This window comes from Populus trichocarpa, chromosome 10, assembly GCF_000002775.5.
Source record: "Populus trichocarpa isolate Nisqually-1 chromosome 10, P.trichocarpa_v4.1, whole genome shotgun sequence".
Taxonomy (NCBI): Eukaryota; Viridiplantae; Streptophyta; class Magnoliopsida; order Malpighiales; family Salicaceae; genus Populus; species Populus trichocarpa.
Window position 1 is genome coordinate 18,658,825 of NC_037294.2, and position 18,886 is coordinate 18,677,710.

General features: G+C 34.2%; 2 protein-coding genes across 2 annotated transcripts; one reads left to right on the plus strand and one right to left on the minus strand.

The window, feature by feature from the left end:
• Positions 1–8,422: 8,422 nt before the first annotated feature.
• LOC7474449 (syntaxin-31) lies at positions 8,423–12,151 on the minus strand. The gene is made up of 6 exons (XM_002316191.4): positions 11,752–12,151; positions 11,420–11,670; positions 11,193–11,338; positions 10,926–10,964; positions 9,031–9,228; positions 8,423–8,875 (listed from the first exon to the last, which is right to left on the minus strand). The coding sequence occupies exons 1-6, from the start codon at positions 11,999–12,001 to the stop codon at positions 8,716–8,718; spliced, it is 1,044 nt and encodes a 347-aa protein (XP_002316227.2). The 5' UTR covers positions 12,002–12,151; the 3' UTR covers positions 8,423–8,715.
• Positions 12,152–13,494: 1,343 nt separating this feature from the next.
• On the plus strand, positions 13,495–15,620 carry LOC7474450 (60S acidic ribosomal protein P0). The gene is made up of 5 exons (XM_002315129.4): positions 13,495–13,954; positions 14,047–14,115; positions 14,622–14,720; positions 14,830–15,222; positions 15,328–15,620. The coding sequence occupies exons 1-5, from the start codon at positions 13,697–13,699 to the stop codon at positions 15,469–15,471; spliced, it is 963 nt and encodes a 320-aa protein (XP_002315165.2). The 5' UTR covers positions 13,495–13,696; the 3' UTR covers positions 15,472–15,620.
• Positions 15,621–18,886: the final 3,266 nt, after the last annotated feature.

Below are 18,886 nucleotides of genomic sequence, written 5' to 3' on the forward strand. Positions count from 1 at the left end.
GACCGTACTACATCCTTCAAATTTCATAGCTTCACAGGGTTAATTAATTGCTTTTTCTATGTTATTTTGAATTCAAGTCTCAACCTTCTCTTACAAAAAAAGAAGCAGCAGCAAGGGATACTGTCAATGGCTTGGGAGCCCCAGAACAGCAACATTGCATTGGTTATATTTTGTTTACCGAAAATATGAATAAACTACAGGCTAGGATGCATTTGTTTAGAGTTAACGCAGTGGGGTTTCATTCTTATTTATTTGTATTTTAATCTTAGCCCAGACATCAATTCTGATTGTCAAGTTAAGCTTTAATTAAATTTAATTTACTGCTCGAATGTCACAGTCATCGAAGTGTTGTTTTCTTGATTTCTCTGTTCAAATTGATTGATTTGTTCGTGATAGCCAGGGCCTCCACATCCTGGAATAGGATTTGGAGACTTAATCTCCCTTTCGTTTCTTTGATAATGATGGTGTGTGTGTTAATTGATACTTTGCTGGAAAGCTATGTTTGTACCATCGGGATTATGATGGCTAAAACTCAATCCAAAACACATACTCGGTTCATCGTAAAATGGGAAAGGTGATAGATATTCTCAGCAAGGTGATCTCACAATCTACATACAATTTTTTATATAAATATACTGGGAAAGGAGAGGCAATGATGCCGATAAAATCTCTTAATTCTTTCATGCTATTAATACTAGACGTTAATTGCACAACTAATATTCTCTTCCGTTTGAACAAGAAAAGATAAAGTCAAGGGGAGGGCGGGCAGGCGTCATCTAGATTTAAATCACGCAACAGTGTGGATCCATACTATATGGCTAATTATCTAGTTATTCATCACACGTTGTTGTCCAAAAGGGAAAAAAAAAATTCATAGCCTGTTTGCTTTCGTTCATGAACAGAGACAGATTAATTAGAACAACAATTCAATCACCAACCCCTATCCATGCACTGGCTGGTAGATACATGGAATTTAGTAGATGGTTTAATGGAGAAAACTAGGGAAGTCCTTTGCACGGTAGGATAGCAGCAATTTGCTTTAAACATGTCTCTTTCTCCGTTAAGAAATGGAATACCTGACTGCTCCTTGCATCTTATTAGCTAGTCGGCACTATATCTGTAATCTAAATCCTTAAGATAATGTTAATTTCACTATTCTTATCAGTATATTACCAGTATTCATCGATGGATAGAACCCAGTGGATAATTTTGAAAATGGTCAGAATTTGCCAAGTTTATAACCAGTTAATCTTTGCATTTTATTTATATTAATTAATGTAAACTCTTGGAACACATGTTAAAAACCCCATAAAAATAGTTTCAATATGAAAAGCTATATATATATATATGTGTGTGTGTGTGTGTGTGTGTGTGTGTATAATGACTTCTCACAATTTTATCATAGATTTGAATATCATGTACAGAGGGTAGGTTTTTCTTTCAAGTGTCTGGCATGGATTTGATTGGTGAAAGTACTGATTTCTCTTTCTCCAGTCAAAAGTTTACAGCATCCAATCCTTTGTGAGTGAGTTTCATCTTCATCGATTGATTGATAGCGTCTTTAACGCCTATTTTCTTATCCTCAAGTAAAATATAAACATGTTTAGTGGATGGAGGGGCCATCTTCATCTTCATCTTCCCACTCGGTTCCTCCCCCTTGTCAACTTTTCCACAATATGCTCCCGGCCCGGCCTCACTTTATCTCCGACTCTTGACTAATAATTCAAGTTAATTAATTAATCTGCGTGTTTTCTGCTCTTAGCTAGCCAGTGATTTTCCAAAAACAAATTGCCCAAATACTTGCCAATTGTACCTTTCTTTCGCTTGTAATTTATCCTTCAAATTAGTTTCATATAGAAAAACTTAAATCTTAAAACGAATAACTGTCTCTCAATTTTATATATTATTATTGAGAAAAAAATGTATGAATTAAGCTGGAGCCCCAGTAAAAACTGATTAACCCTTAATTACTACAGGAGTCGACACTCCCATGTGAAGTCATCAATAAGGACAAGAGAAGACGACAAATTAAACAAAACATGGACAAATCCAAAGCAGTCGCTGGTATGATGCACGTGTTATCGAGCGCTTTTGCTAAGACAGGAAGTTTCTGTGTTCTGCAGGATCCATTATTCAAGTTTTTATTATGTATTGGATAACAAAATTTAAATATTTATATTATGTTTATGGGATTTCAAGTATTTATTGTTTAAATATTTTTTATTATTCAATATATATATACTTGGAATTTGGAAAGGTGGGATAACTAATGTAATTAATTATGTCATTATTAAACACATTACTTGCAAAGGGTGGGATAACTAATGATTAAAGAGATAAGTTAGCAAGTTATTTGTTTTAGTGATTAAGTTTCTACGGACCCTACACTACCTCCTCCGAAAGTTGTAGAGATAATGGAGGGATTATAATATGGCCAGCGGCACAAGGAAAAGTTTGTTGGTAATTATAATTGTGTTTTTGGTTTATGGTACTGTAATTAGAGCTGCTGCTGGTGCTTTATAATTAAACATGATCTCCTTGAAGTTAATTAATTTGTTTCTCCATTCTCTTCTGCTATACTCAGGATTTTAGGTAAGGATTAATCATTAATCTTGTTCTACACTGAACACTGATAGATACAGATACATATACATACATAAAGGGATATTAATTAGATCACAATTAGTAGATGCAGAAGGAATTCATAATCTGTTCAAGAAAAAAATCACAACATGCTAGGAAATAGTAATCAGAAAATCGAGAATTATTAATTAATAACTAAATACGAAGATTCTTTAACTATATATAGTAAAACAGAAATGTTGATAATGTCACGCCATATATCTTACCCTTTTTTTTCTTCTTGATGGCTTTATATCTTAACGATCTTAAATACACAATTATCACAGGCTGAACTCGGAATAAATAAATAAATAATTTTCTTAACCACTTAGACTAATCTCTTGAAATTCTCCTTTGCCTTACCATGTTTATTTGAGTCAAATTATACGTAGACTTTTATTTCTCTTAGAAATACATGGAGAATTTTCTTTTACCCCTTGACTTAAGGACAAAAAGAAAAGGAGAGACCTCAAAAATACTCCCAGTATATCAAAATGTGTGGTTGAAAGTGTAGTTGCGGTTGTTTTTTAAAATGTTTTTTATTTAGAAATATTTCAAAATAATATTTTTTTAGTTTTTAAAAATCAGCTCATCTAAATTATCTAAAAACACCAAAAAATATTAATTTAAAGTAAATAAAAAAATAAAAAAATTTCAAACGCAAAAACAAACAGGGTATTCTCAATCTTGCTTCCAAAAAAACAAATTTATATCATATTTTCTCTCAAGCTTTATAAAAAATTTAATTGAATCTTTCCATCTATGTTTTTTTTATATATATAAACGTCCATATTTGATACTGGATTTCATCCAAATTGTTTTTTTTCTTTGTTGTGTGTGTAAGAAACAATATGGTCCTGTAAGGAACTAAGACAATGTCTTTTAAGAAATTCTAACAGGTCTCAATGAAAAATCAAAAGTGCTTACAGATAAGACTGATACAAAAATTTATTTGAGGGTAAAATTGAAACCAAATAAATAATTGGAGGGGCATTTTTTTAGATCTGCCGAAAGAAAAATGAACCCTGACATCAGCATGGCGTGATGTACGTGGTGGAATACTTGTTTTCCACTCTTCATACCAGGAAGCATGACCGTACATTAGATATGGAAGGCATATGTTTTCTGATGAGGTTGGAATTTACCGCATGGGCATACGGGACACGCTGATATCTCGGATAAATATTTAATTTTTTAGTTTTAATGATTTGATTTGTTTTTTTCTAATTAAAATGATTGGTGAATTATATTTATGCCGAAAAAGATATATTTTTATATATTTGAGGATTTTTTTATGTTTAAATAAATATTTATTTTAGAGAATAATTTTTAGAATAAATATAAAATTAAACATATCCTTCAAAGGTTAATTTTATAACCCATGTGACTTTGTTTTTTCTGAAAGAAAAGAAGGGTCAAAGTGTAAATAATTTTTTTTTAATTTATTATAATAAAATATCTTGATCTAATTATAGAATTTAGGATCTTAAAATATATAAAAATATTAAAGCAAAAAAAAAAAAAAAAATTCCAAGTTTTTTTTAAAATGCTTTTAAAACATAAAAAAAATTAATTTTTTTTTATGTTGCATGATATGATATGATGAGAAGGAACTTAAGAACCCGCCTAGAAATTAAGAATATTTGATTGAAATGGCAGTGATTATCACAAGAAACCGATCAACAATGGATATTCATTTAGCTTTTTCTCAGAGCATCTTTGGGAACGCGTTTCAACTTGTGTTTTTAAAAAAATTGAATTTTTTTTTTTGCTAATATTTAATATGATTTATACGTTTTAGATCGTTTTGATGTGCTGATGTCAAAAATAATTTTTAAAAAATAAAAAAAGATTATTGATATGTATTTTAACACAAAAAATTATTTAAAAAACACTCGCAACCACACTGCAAATCAAGCTTTTAATCTTCAAGGGCTTTTCTTCGGTTCGGGTACATCAGAATATGTATTATGAGCTAAAAGCTCTCACTCTGGCAATATACCAGCTTATCCTTGGTATTCTCTACACCCTACGAATCAAGCAAAACATACATATATATATATATATATATATATATATATATATATATATAAGGTTTTGAATAGGCCTCCTAGCTAGCTAGGAGCCTAGGACATGCTTGTTGCATCCAATTAAACCGCCGCAAATTGCTTTAAAGGTATTTCAATATTTAATGGGGCATAAATCATTGTTCGACATCTCAGTGTTACTCACACCATTATTAAAAATTAAATGCCCATACTTTATTATGAACCAGAGCTGCGAATTAGGGAGAGGATTGCTAGTGTAGGACATGGAACCTTGAATTATGCCCTTCCCAATTTCAAGTTTCCATCAAACATTTTAATAAATACATCCTTAATTAATCATAACAGCAGTTAGAAAATAAATAAAATAATTGCTTCCCTATTACATCATTCGTTTAAGAATGCAAAATCTCCATACGAAGACCATCATCATTAATTCCTGCTAGCATGTCTGTCTTGCAATCACTAACCCAGCTACAAATACATGATTTGTATGGGTCCTAAGTATAATTAATCTGGCATAACTAAACTTTCGTTTTCGACCAAATTAATTAAGCTAATTAACAATATACTAATTACTACTCTTGTTTTTTGGGTATGTCAGGAGCAATATGTAAGTGGTAAAGAGTAAGAAAAACATGTTTGTGTATACCATAAGCTGAGTGATCATTGTAACCAACCATACCCGGTTCCATGCTTGTCTAGTAGTTTAAGGTGTCTCAAACTTGGATTTTCTATGTAAAAGTAGTTTTGGAGTAGTTTGTAAGTGAGTAAAAAATATATATTTAGTATTGAAAAGAAAATGTCAAAGAATCATCTCAATCCAATAGTTTAAGCTGTTATGTGAGGTCTCATGATATGATTTATATTATTCTCTAACACACCCCCTCAAGTAAAAGCCCTTTGAGCTTGAAACTTGTACAGACCCACATTACCTTGTGTTTAATTTTTATCAAATAAATAGGTATGATGAGATTCGAACTCCTGATCACTTGGTCATCAAAGCACTAATATCATGTCAAAGACTCATCTCAACCTAAAAGCTTAAGCTGTTAGGTGAGATTCCTATGATTTATATTATTCTCTAATACACACCCTCAAGTGAAAGCTCTTTGGGCTTCAAACTTGCACAAGCCCATTATACTTTGTGTTCTGATATCATGTTTAAAAACCATCGTGACCCAAATACATACATATATATACCCAAATACATACCCAAATATATATATATATATATATATATATATATATATATATATATATATATATATTCAAGTAATCATAAAACCAAGAGGTGAATCTTAAATTACTATCGTATTCCTTCATAATTCCCTTTAACAGAAGAAAATGAAATCAGGGTCTGTTATGAGGAAGAATGGGTCGAGGAAAGGATGAAATGTGAAGAGTGGAAAAAGGGTGAAGAGAAAGGATAGATGATATCATCCATCTAGTTGTTTGGCTAAAAGAAAGAAAGATAAGAGTTAATTCATTCAAATTAAAAGCATCGAAAATTAAAAAAAAATGGATAGATATATAGAAACAAACATCAAATTGAAGGATTGGAGATTATAACCAAGACATAATTAGGCAATGCAAGTACTAGAAGATAAAAATATAGAGTTTAAGGCAAAAAAAAAAAAAACAGAGAGAGAGAGATCGAGAGAATTTGATAAACAAGTCACACATAATTGCAAGCCTTGTCTTTTTGCATAGCAAAGAGAGGTAGAATTGTTTATTTTCATGCTTCCAAACTATACCGAGAACTAACAGTGGAATGTGTGTCCTTAATGCGGACACGACACTATTAAGGCAACATTCTAGCGTCATGATCATTGTCTTTAATTTAGGCAAGAACAAATATCTTACTTAAATAGTTGGTGAGGGTATGTTGGGTTCTCCAAGCTTTAGCCAAACACGCCCGTCTTGCTCGGGACACCTGCACTCGTGTGTTTTTTCTGGCTCTCCCACCGAACAGGACCTGATCATCCAGCCAGCCTATCCCGGGTGCATTGTTTGCGCAACGTAAAGACCGATCCATGTCGAGAAACCTTGAGGGAGATGATGGGCCCGGGGGTACACGTGTACGCCGTATGAGTTGCAGTTGCCTTGTCGTTTGCGCTTGGTCTCTCATGTGCCTTCAGGAATATCATGAAGGGTGGATATCATGTAACGTAAGTAACTGACACATCGATGCTTGATGATGAGGCCTAGCATGCTCTTTTCGGCCTACCGCTTCGAATTATCACACACCATTCAGTCTTTTCGACGGCTTCATCTATGATCAATCCAAATCTATCACGCAAAATAAAGAGTTGAAATTATCAGCCTTGTGTCTGCCATTAGTGATTTGTTATGTTTTCAACAGAGTTTGTTTTTGCAGCGTATACAGATAGGTTCTCTCCTTGCATGCTTGAGCATCTAGTATTCTGTCTCACCACATAGAGGATGGGTGGTCATCTTTAGCGCCTACACTGACCAAAGTAACCATTAATTAAATTGCAGAACTATATATATATATATATATATATATATATATATATATATATATATATCTCCCTTACACTTACTATAAATAAATGAAGCAGAGAACTATAGCTTGATTTCTTAATCTTCCAATGCCAATAAATGGCTGAGAGATAACCCGGAAACAGACCGACAAGATAAGAGTTTTTTAAAAGCCAACAGATGTTATATACGTGAGAATTTTGATATAGAGGAAATGCTTTACGAGACAAGACCAAAGCCTAAAAACCACTTTGAACCAATTCAGAAATTACAGGAGCGAAGATTCGTGACAACGTGGGAGGCCTTATCTTGCTATAAACAATAATTCAAGATGAGATTGCAGAGGAAGAAACTCTTTTCCTCCTCTCTTTGCATGTGCAATCAGCCACCACCTTTTAATATCAAGCTCTGGTTCCCTTTTAGTCACCCCTAGTCAGATCATTTGCCAATAGACCAAAAAAAAATAAACACGAAGCTGAAGTTGAAGTTAGCTATTGCAATCTTGCCAACGTGACAATCCTTTAGTTCTCTGGATTTCCACTTTCTATACTTTATTAGGACTTTCAGGCTCAGTTTGTGGGGAGCAACAGCTATATTGAGTCATCCACTACGAATTAAGGAAGGGAAAAAGGAGATTCTGCAGCAAATTTAACTTAGTGGCTGATTACCTCTCCCAGCATATCCTTGACACTATTCTCAGCTTACTCATCAATGAATTAATAGCACAACAATCGTTTGGTTGCTTCTAAATCAATATATAAAAAAGAGTAGACATGTATGGAGAACTTGCACCGAAATCAAATATTACTTGCATTATTAGATAGTTGAAGCAAGGATTGAGTTCCCCACCAACTAGATGGGTGCGCCATCATTCACTTGAAACTGAAAATCAAGTTTTCTTTACGAACTGACTAATTGCACACTCTAAAAAGCATCCTACTTTAAAGAGTTTTAATTCCATTTGATAGCCACATTCTTGAAAGGGTTTTGGCATAAAAAAATCCAATGAATTGGAATAATGAAAAATCCTCAATCTATCAAATGTGCCCCTGTAAAAAAAAATCATCATCAAATTGACTCCACGTTTCTTCAAGGTTTGTGGGAAAAGTTTTCCGTCTCTTTATCTATTAATCTCGAGGCGTCAAACTGTAATTAAACATCTAATGGCAATGAATTTTGTTTGCACTCTAAATCCAACCAGAAGTATATGGGCCGCCGCTATCCGTAAGTGCAGAGAGAAGAAAAGCATCTCTTTAATCAATGTACTGCCATTTCGTGATGCAACAACAATCGCAGAGTCAAATAACGGAAGTTTAACAATTGCCTAATCTATGCATGTGCTTCAGTAAATATGGCTTCGGGGAATATAGCTTGAAGCCAGGTTCGTTTACACTACAAATGCAATCTCAAGAAATTACAAAACAAGGGATATTATCCTCACAACAAGGCAACCTACATATCTTAACTAGTAAAATAGGAAGGATCCCGAGTATGCCATTTAGCTGCGTATCTATCAGTGGGTCAGATGGTCCCAATTATACATTCAAGCCACAAACAAGATGAATACAATGAGAAAAAATATTATAACAGCAAAGATCTTCATCATAAGCCACCTATTTGATGATATTTGGTTCAAATGCCTCAATAAAGAGCCACGAGCATTCTCAACGTTATTCACTGACTCGTCCATGTTATCATCAATCCTGATTAAATCAATCAAGCTGATCTTGTTATGAAAACAAAAAGATATTGTACAGTCTAAGTTTCTTAAAGAGATCAAAGAACAGATGGATGATGAACTCTCTGTATATGTTAAATAAAACATGCAGACAGTAAATATCCGAGAAAAAAGCCAGACCTGATAGCCAACTGCCCTTGCTCTACAACCATGGTAGCCAAATGTGTAAAGATCCCACCAAGTTCTGAAATTGTTGATTCCACATTGTGAAGGGCAACTGCCCGGCTTTCAGTATAGTTCTCCTGTCTTGGATTTACCTGCTGCAACATGGACATTTCCATGTGCTGGGAAGGAGTGTTGTCCACAGCTGGCCTTCGTCTGAGGTCCAAAGCAAGTTGTTGATTAGCATTAGAACCCATTTCTAGTTCAAAGCTTTGGAAACTAAACCACTTTCGAAAAGCCATATCCAATGCATGATGAAATGGGAAATTGGCTGCTGAGGTAAGTACATAAAAATCAAGTCGATTTTACTGAAATCCAGTAACCAACAGAGCAAATTCACTTGGTTTAATACTTGGTATCGCCCAAATAAATGCACCAGGCATCATCAGGCACTGTATCCAAGTGTAATCCTCTTAATGAGAGGACCTTGAAGGATAAGCAGACAAGGTTTTTGTGTGGAGCGGAGGAGGCTAGCCTTGTTTCTAGCCAACTTTTGTTTGTAGAGGAAAATTAAAAGATGGCTATGAAGTGGCAGTTAAGAGAATGGTAACAGACCACAAGATGAAGTTTGAAGAGAAAGAGAGTGCCTCTCAGTCAGAATTGGCATTACTGTCAAGGCTTCACCACAAACATTTAAGGCTTGTTGGGTATTGTGAAGATGGAGATGACAGACTTTTACTTTCTTAGTACCTGAAGAGTGGAGCTCTTTATGATCGTTTACAAGAAAGAACAACATTGAAAAGAGCAGAGGGATAAATTCGGTGGAAAATGAGGATCAAGATTGCATTGATACTGCTAGGGGAATTGAGTATGTTCACAATTATGCAGTCCCTCTGATAATTCACTGAGACATCAAGTCTTCAAACATATTGCTCAACATGAACAGGACAACAAGAGTATCGGATCTTAGATTGTCATTCATGGGTCCTCAAACTAAGCAGGATTAATGATTACAGGTCAACGAAGGAAGCAGGAACAATTGGGTACCTTTATCCTGAGTACTATGGCCTGAATGTATCAACTGAAGTGATGTCAATGGCCTTGGTGTGGAATTGTTAGAGTATAGAGCTTAAAACTTTTGAAAATAAAGAGAGTTATGTTCAAGGATGATGAAAATGGAGGGACACCAACTAGTTTTAATTTTGCAGTGGCTAAAATTATGATTAGCTGAGATTTTGGGTGCCATGATTGGCCCAATGGCGCTTAATGGAGCAAAAACAGTGGAATTGGTGGCATACACAGCAGTGATTGTGTTAATTTGGAAGGGAAAGATAGGCCAACAATCACCGACATTGTTTCTAATTTGGAGCAAGTTTCATCACTGTGTGATGGCAGCCAGCAGCTTCTCTAGCGGTACAATAACTGTTTCAGATTGAAATTTCAATTTTCAAGTCAAAATATTCTTGGAGAAGAGTAAGGAGATGACTCCATCCTTTTTTAGCAGGCAGTATCTATTTAGCCTCTTCTAGTACAGTTTATATACCGACGATACAAAAAAGAAGAAAAACAACAGAAACAGGTTCGATTTGGAGATACTTGAGTGGCTCAAGCGAACACTGCAGATACAGCATGGAGTATGGACATATCCAAAGCCTCTATAAAGCCCGTGGTGAAATTGATGCTATTGCCAGCAATTTACATGCAAGCATGCTTTTAAATTGATACGGGTTGAAAGGCATGACTGCGTGTTACATGTGTTAAGGAAAAGTTTTGGAAATGAAATGATTAGGAGCCGTGAAGTCGATAATTAGTTACCGCATCAAAATTAGTCAACGAACACAAAACATTACTTAAAAGAGAACATGTAAACAGAAATGATCAATCATGGCATGTACAAATGTAAGAAGACATACCTTAATTGGTTCCCAACTTGAACATCATTTGGTGGCAATCTGGTCAGAAAGAGAAATAAAGGTGCATCAAATACCAGCAGCTACTAAATTGTACGATACAGTGGAACTTCTAAAATGCAATTGATTTAATATCGACAAGAATTACAATCCAAATATTAAGCAAAACATTATAAAACCAATATATGGATTTCAGCCGGCCAAAATTCTTACAGCAACTAGAAAAAGACCCCAATAACATGGCAAACAAAACACAAACAAATTACTTACCCAGACGGCTGTGAATTGGCAAATGTATTAGATGGATTTGACCAAGGAGGTGGCTCAGTCATCGGCTTCGCTTGACGCAGAAACGGATTCTCTCTCGAAACATTGGTCGAAAATATCTGTTTTCTATTCTCTTGAGCCTTAATATTCTGCATTATTGAAAAGAAATAGATCAGATAAATTCTAACAAACAAACACTAATAAATAAACAACATTAGCAAAGCACAAACCTCAGTTCTAGTAGTTAAGACATCTTGAAGCCGTTTTGTAGCACCCATAAGTTTACTCTTCAAATCATCACAAACAGTTGTTGAATGAACAAATCTATCTTCTGAGTAATTCCCATCAGCTATTTCCATATTTTGAATCGTTTGCAGATCCGTTAAGGCTGCATTTAACGCGGTTATATCATTCTTTATCAGCACTGTTAGTTCTTGTATCTCCACGGTTGGATCATTAAACATTGAGGACCGTTTTGCCACTGCCAAACAAAATTCAAGGATCAGTATAAAATTGTTACATTATGAATCAAGGAGGTCAATTCAGGGAGGGACTTGGTTACATTGGGCGAGCCTGGAGATCTTTTGTGAGGTTTCGTGGACGCCTGACCCAATTAAGGAAGCTTTTTTGTTGAATTCGGATCTGGTAGTATAAGATAGCAGTGGTTTTGAAGGAGAGGAATTATTTGCTTGATAAGATTTGTTTTGATGAACAGGTGCGATTCCCCCGATTTTTTTCAGGGTTTGGGTTATTGAATGAAACTCCGCCGTCCGATCTCGGTATTTTGTGGTGGTTGTGGTGGAGGAGGTCATTTTGCTTGGTCTCCGAGGTTGTTGGAGCGGCGGTTCCGGGTGGAAATCAGTTGTAGGGGAGGGTTCTTACAATAAGCTACTGGGTTTGGACCTGGAAGTAGGACTTAGTAATACAGGGTACAGGACCTGGGCCTTGGAATGGAATCAAATAGCAAAGTATAGGAAAACAATAGTATTTTATCTTCTTACAGTATGATTGGGAACGCGTTTAATCCGCGTTCTAAAAAGTTTTCAATTTTTTTTATTTAAAATTAATATTATTTTTAATATTTATAGATAATTTTAATACCTTAATATTAAAAATAATTTTTAAAAAATAAAAAAAATTAATACCTTAATATTAAAAATAATTTTTAAAAAATAAAAAAATATCTTCTTAATATATTTTTGAACAAAATTTTTTTTAAATCACAATCACTATTATAATTTTAAACAAGTTTTTATTATTATTCTCTAGTCAGTAAATTTATGTTACACAGTTGCTAGTTTTTTAAATTAAGAATAAAATATGTTAATATTATGGATTTAATTTTAAAAATTATATTTTTTAATTTAAAATATAAATATGGTATATACATTTAACAAAATAAATAATAAATATATAAATAATAAATTATAAAAATTAATTAATATTAAAATGAAAAATTTATCTTTTTTATATCACGCTAAGAGATGCATATGTAAGTATCTTATCATAATTTTTCTTTTTATTTTTTATTTTTTATATTTAATTTTAAAGTTTATTTTAGTCCCTATATATATATATATTGTTTTTATAAACATATATGTATTTAAAATTTAAAAAATAAAAATAAATTTCAACGATCTCTTCAAAGTGTAAACTTATATTAATAACTATTAAAATTAAAATTTTCAATAATCATTGAATATGTATAGAGAACAAAAAACAGCAAATTCAACTGCACTAAATTGAAGATAAATTGTTTCTAGACACTCGCTAGCCGAACAATTTTAAGTTTCAAATTTTGTTTTGAATAGAAAAGATAAATTTAAACTCTATCAATTTTCCAAAATATCTTCACACATCTTTACTTTTGATGTAAAGGAACCATTTTCGTTCTAGGATAAATAATTTATTATTCTTTCAATCAAAGACCTATTATTTTGGTGAATGAACCAATTTTCCATTTCTTTCGCTTCAATGCCCACAATATATATATATATATATATATATATATATATATATATATATATATAAAGAACAAAAAACAGCAAATTCAACTGCACTACGAAGTACCGAGGCCCAACAAGTACCAAGTAAAAACAGCCATTAGATTCCACTGAAAAAAACAAATACTAACCGTCCGATCTAGTTCTCATTATAAGGCCGGTCCGGTAACTAGACTCAGGAGCCCAAGTCAGCAAACAAGCCCAAAGAGTAAGGAAAAGTCACAGCCATCAGATAACAATCTAAGAAACAAACACCAACCGTCCGATCTAGGTCTCCTATAAAACCCATCATAAAAACACATTTCATCTCTCACAAGCCTAGCATCTGTATTAGGGTTATATTGCTTTTTTCCTTCTACTTTCTCCACCAAATACCTCAGAGGTTAAAGAGACAGCCGCGGTGTTGCTGTCCGCCTTGACAGAAGTCTAGCTTCGTGTCTTGGCCCTCATTTTTGCTTTGGTCTTTACCTTCCTCTTAGTTTTAGAAACCAAACTAGTAAAAAAATGGTGAACAAACTATCAAAGGCTGATAAGAAAATCGCTTACGATGCTAAGCTGTGCCAATTGCTGGATGAGTACAGCCAGATCTTGATTGCAGCAGCTGATAATGTGGGGTCTACCCAGCTGCAGAATATCAGGAGGGGTCTTAGAGGTGACTCTGTGGTGCTAATGGGAAAGAATACCATGATGAAGAGGTCTGTTAGGATCCATTCCGAAAAAACTGCAAACAAAGCTTTCCTCAACCTTATCCCTCTCCTCCAGGTGGGTATATAAAGATACATGTTTTCACTCTCTTTTATCTGTGCTTGAGTGTGGTTTTTGTTTTGATTAATTTCACTATTTTTATTGAATAGGGCAATGTTGGATTGATTTTCACTAAAGGTGATCTCAAGGAAGTGAGCGAGGAAGTTGCCAAGTACAAGGTGCACCAAGCTAATTCTAACTCTTCATTGTTTCGTATGATTGTTAATTTACGTTGTTAGTCTCTTATTATGTTTGGTTTTTAGTCTCTTTTTTATCCTACCTTCCGCACCATCACAGAAGCTGTCTGGCTATATTATTTCGTGTTGTTAATGATTTTTAGTTAGGCTTTTGCTTTTTGGCTATGTCAACGAAGTTAGGAAGTCTAACATATACTAAAACTCCCAGTTTTGGCTTGGGTTTGTTGCGATTTAAATAAGTCTTAGCAACTTGATGGTAAAGAACAACTTTACAATTGCTGAATTGTCCTAAATGCTATGCAATAATGGTTTTCGCTCAAATTATAAATCTGCGGCTAAGTGCATACGAGAAACAAAATGTCTTTATGAATTATAGTTTTTTGAGTCGAGAGAACAAACAAATTGTTGTCTGGTAATTGATCTTATTTCCATTTAGGTGGGTTGTGACCTTTTCTAATGCACCCCACCCTTCTAACTTGTTCAAACAGGTTGGAGCACCTGCTCGTGTTGGTCTGGTTGCACCAATTGATGTTGTTGTCCCTCCTGGCAACACAGGGCTTGACCCATCCCAGACCTCTTTCTTCCAGGTCTGTAACCTAAATCTCATTATGATTATGTTTTTGTCATCTTTTTTTTTTCAATTGGAATAGACTTTGGTGCGTATTTGTTCTATATTTTAACAGTTTATTTTTTCAGGTGCTTAATATCCCAACCAAGATTAACAAGGGTACAGTCGAAATTATCACCCCAGTTGAGTTGATCAAGAAGGGTGACAAGGTTGGCTCTTCTGAGGCGGCTCTGTTGGCAAAGCTTGGCATTAGGCCATTTTCTTATGGTCTGGTTGTCTTGTCTGCTTATGACAATGGCTCTGTCTTCAGCCCTGAGGTGCTGGACCTGACAGAGGATGACCTTATTGACAAGTTTGCTGCAGGTGTTTCAATGATCGCCTCGTTGTCTTTGGCCACCTCTTACCCAACCCTTGCTGCCGCACCACACATGTTCATCAATGCCTACAAGAATGTTCTGGCTGTTGCAGTTGCAACAGAGTATTCTTTTCCACAGGCAGAGAAAGTGAAAGAGTTCCTGGAGGTTTTTAATTTGTTGATTCATTGGCTGGACTGTTTACCTTAAGATTTAAATTGTGTTTATGCTTTCTGTTACTGTAAAATGTGATAATGTTTCTGTTTGATGCAGGATCCTAGCAAGTTTGCTGTAGCTGCTGCCCCTGTTACTGCTGCTGCTTCTGGTGGTGCCCCTGCTGCCGCCAAGGAAGAGGAGAAGAAGGAAGAGCCGGCAGAAGAGTCTGATGATGACATGGGTTTCAGTCTGTTTGACTAAGTTTTATGTTGGTTTTTATCTATCCAGGAATTTACCATGTTTTGGTGAACATCTTTTAGCTTCCTATATTGCTGTTTTTGTTATACATTTCTAGGCAAGTCATGAGTTTAATGTTGGTTTTTCCGTGATTAGTATTTTACTATTTTGAATGCTGTTTCTCTTGTGCGTTTTATAATGGTCGTGGCAATACCAAATTTCATCCCATCCCCCTGCACTGCCCTGGAATAAAGTCCGATATTAAAATAAAAGTTCATTAGGAAAACACGTTAGCCCTGCTGGAAGTGTTTTTATATTCTTCACTGGAGTTAGTGTAAGTCTGGCTTTCATTTAATTGTTGTCTTTGAATTTTCCTTGATTTGTAACTCCCATCTTGATTTATGCCGTTTGGGAACGTGGTTGCGGGTGAGGTTCACCCGCAACCACGTTAATAAGCGTTTGGTAATCAAAATGAAAGCACTTTCAGTGGGTAGGACCCACATGGCACCGCTGGTTTAGGAGAAGCAGCATTTTGCTGCTTCTCGTCTGGGAAAAACAGCTACAGTGGAGCATGGCTCCACTGTAGCTGTTCACTAAAGTGCACAGTTTAGTTTTTTTTTTTTTTTTTTTTAAATTTCGAAAAACCAGTGCGAGTGAATTAATTCACTCGCACTGTTCACATGAAAAGTTTCATTATTTTTTTTTTTTGAAAAACCAGTATAGTTAAATGATTTCACTCATACTACTCACGTGAATAATATTTTTGAATTTTTTTTTAAATTAGCTTAAGGTGAATTAAATTTACTTGTACTGTAATCTCAATTTTTATAAATGATAATATTTTATCTAATTTTATTGAACGCTCAAAATTTTTTAGAAAACTGTAGTTATTGTCAAATGAATTTTGTATGTAATGAAATTGTAATTTTTTTAAAAAAAAAATGACTTTTACTCAAAAAAACTAGTATTTAATATTATTTAATAACACTACATAAATTAGAAGGATATCGCATGATGACGTAACATTTATGGAATTTGATCGCAATTCCAATTATGTTCTTGCCGGGTCTGACCCAGTTAAAAAAAATCAGTTTTTATTTTTATTTTAATTGTGTTTTATTCAAAAAATTAGAAGGAGATCGCTTGATGACGTAACAAAAACTTCAGTTTTTGTTGTTGCGCGCTTAAGAAACCATGGAAAATATAGTCCTTATTTGATAGATTTATTTCGTATGTGATGACATTGCACATAGTTTAATGGAATAATAAAAAATATTTGATATCAATATTATTTATTTCATGATGTAATAACAGTAGTTAAATCTACAATATTTAAATTAAAAATCATTCATATATATATATATATATATATATTTTATAACCTCAATTTGAAAAGCATTTTTTTAACCAAACACATTAAACTACTTTTTGTTCAACCTCAATTTCAACCACAGTTTTAACCAAACACCTATTTTTTCAAACCAACCTCAACTAAAAGTACTTTTTATAAAACAACTTTTTTAAAACCACAACCACAACAGCAACCTCAATACCAAACACACTCCATAAGATCAAGGTCACAACCTCTAAACATGGTCTTCCATAAGATCTCCGGGAATTTTCGATTCTGAAATTTGGACTCGCTGGCCTTAAGGTTTATGCAAACTGAAATCATTTGCCTAGAAAAACAGAATAGGCTTATAACAAATTGCGTCTTTGTGAAGAAAAAGATATTTTATTGGTGGATAAATTGGTATCTTATCATTAATTAGCCATGGTATATCGTTGATTATTGTGTCATGTTAGTGGAGGTATTGATGATGAATAGTATTATTGGTTTAGAAAATGATGCAAGTGCATAGAAAAAATTGTTTCCGGATGAAAAGAAATTATATGCATAAAAAGTTTGACTGTGGTTTCTGAAAACTCAAAAATATATGTAAAAAAATGTGCCAAAACAAGATCGGATCGAAGGGGAATAGTCTCGATATTGAGCTTAAATTCCAGCTATATTTGGGCTGGTCCAAAAGACTGGAAAAATTATAATGATTTAAAAAAAAATTAAAAAAATTAAAGTAAAAAGAATTATTTTTTTTTTTTAAAAAAAATAAAACTCAATGTAAAACACCCCGAGTCATTTCACTTTCAAATAACTGTTCTTACACTATTTGCCCTATATCTTATCAATCACGTTTGCTCTTTCTTTTAAGTGAATTTTCTTTCAATAGGCTGTTTCTTAGAATCATGTCCTCAGTCAAGGAACTCGTGTGTGGATTTATTAACTAAGAAGGGTAACACTCCTCTAGTTGGATTTGCACTTAAAGAGCTAAGTTGTCTTTTGGATATTCAACTGTGAAAAGAAAATGAAGGAGAATAAAAGAAGGTGTCATCGGAGACAGATTTTATCTATTGATTCATTCCATTATATGTGCTAGCTGGTCCTGCTCTCATCAAGAAAAGCGATAACGCTTCAGAGATAACGATGATCACTAAGGCCCTAGCTAGACTCCTTAATTGACCTGCAAAGGATTTCTACATCATTGAAAATGTGTGCATGATATGATTTTGCTCCTGTAAGAGATGAGTTTGTTCTTGATGGTGCCCATCAGAACGTGTAGTGAGTGGTTGAGATGTTGGTATGCTCATGGAGCTCATTATTCATCTTATGGTGGAAAAATAAGTGTTAGTATCTGTCAATCAATCCATTCCTTGCCATGTTGAAGCTGGACTCTGGCTAGTCTAATGGTCACAATCTCACGAGCAGGAGCATGGCTAAAATCAAATCTCAAGCCTAACCAAATTGATTTTCATGGATTTCATTGTTCACAGGGATAGATATGGTCCCGAAGACGGGATCTTATTTAGTTTGTCGGGTATCTCCAATTCATGATGTCCATTTTCTAATGGGTTCTCTGACTATGAGGGGATTATTTCCATCTCTTTCAAATCTTCAATGACACAACTTCCACATTTGAAGAGGGTTTGGACTGCTACTTCCCTAACTTAGAGATCAGATCAGTGTCTAGGCCAGTTGGGCTGCTGTGAATAATTGAAGAATTTATTTAACCAATGACTAAAGGACCTGGTGCAGACTCTGTTCCCCCTCTCTTTTAGGATTTAGATTGATGCAACTTGCAGAATTTTCTTTTTCAGAGAATCTATATAACCTGTTTATTTGGCAAGGTATAAGTAACTCGATTATTTGTCTACGCAGCACACTGTGTTAGTCAAAATAAGTGGCTAGTGTCTGACAGTTGGGGCACATCGCCTGTTCGATCTATGCTTGAATTCCATCACAAAATTTGAGGATCGTCAGCTATACAGCCATTTTCATGTAGGGCCGTGCTTTTATATCCTCTGTACAATTAACGTTCAAGTATTGGGAGCGAGAAGAATGAGAACATTTCATTAAAATAAGAAACGAATCAGAGGCGATACA

Coding starts and splice junctions, on each gene's coding strand:
- LOC7474449 (XM_002316191.4), bottom strand. CDS start 12,001: ATGACCTCCTCCACCACAACCACCACAAAATACCGAGATCGGACGGCG. Junction 10,965..11,192: donor GCCAATTCACAGCCGTCTGG/GTAAGTAATTTG, acceptor CTTTCTGACCAG/ATTGCCACCAAATGATGTTC. Junction 9,229..10,925: donor CAAGTTGGGAACCAATTAAG/GTATGTCTTCTT, acceptor TTTGGACCTCAG/ACGAAGGCCAGCTGTGGACA.
- LOC7474450 (XM_002315129.4), top strand. CDS start 13,697: ATGGTGAACAAACTATCAAAGGCTGATAAGAAAATCGCTTACGATGCT. Junction 14,116..14,621: donor AGGAAGTTGCCAAGTACAAG/GTGCACCAAGCT, acceptor TTGTTCAAACAG/GTTGGAGCACCTGCTCGTGT. Junction 15,223..15,327: donor AAGTGAAAGAGTTCCTGGAG/GTTTTTAATTTG, acceptor TGTTTGATGCAG/GATCCTAGCAAGTTTGCTGT.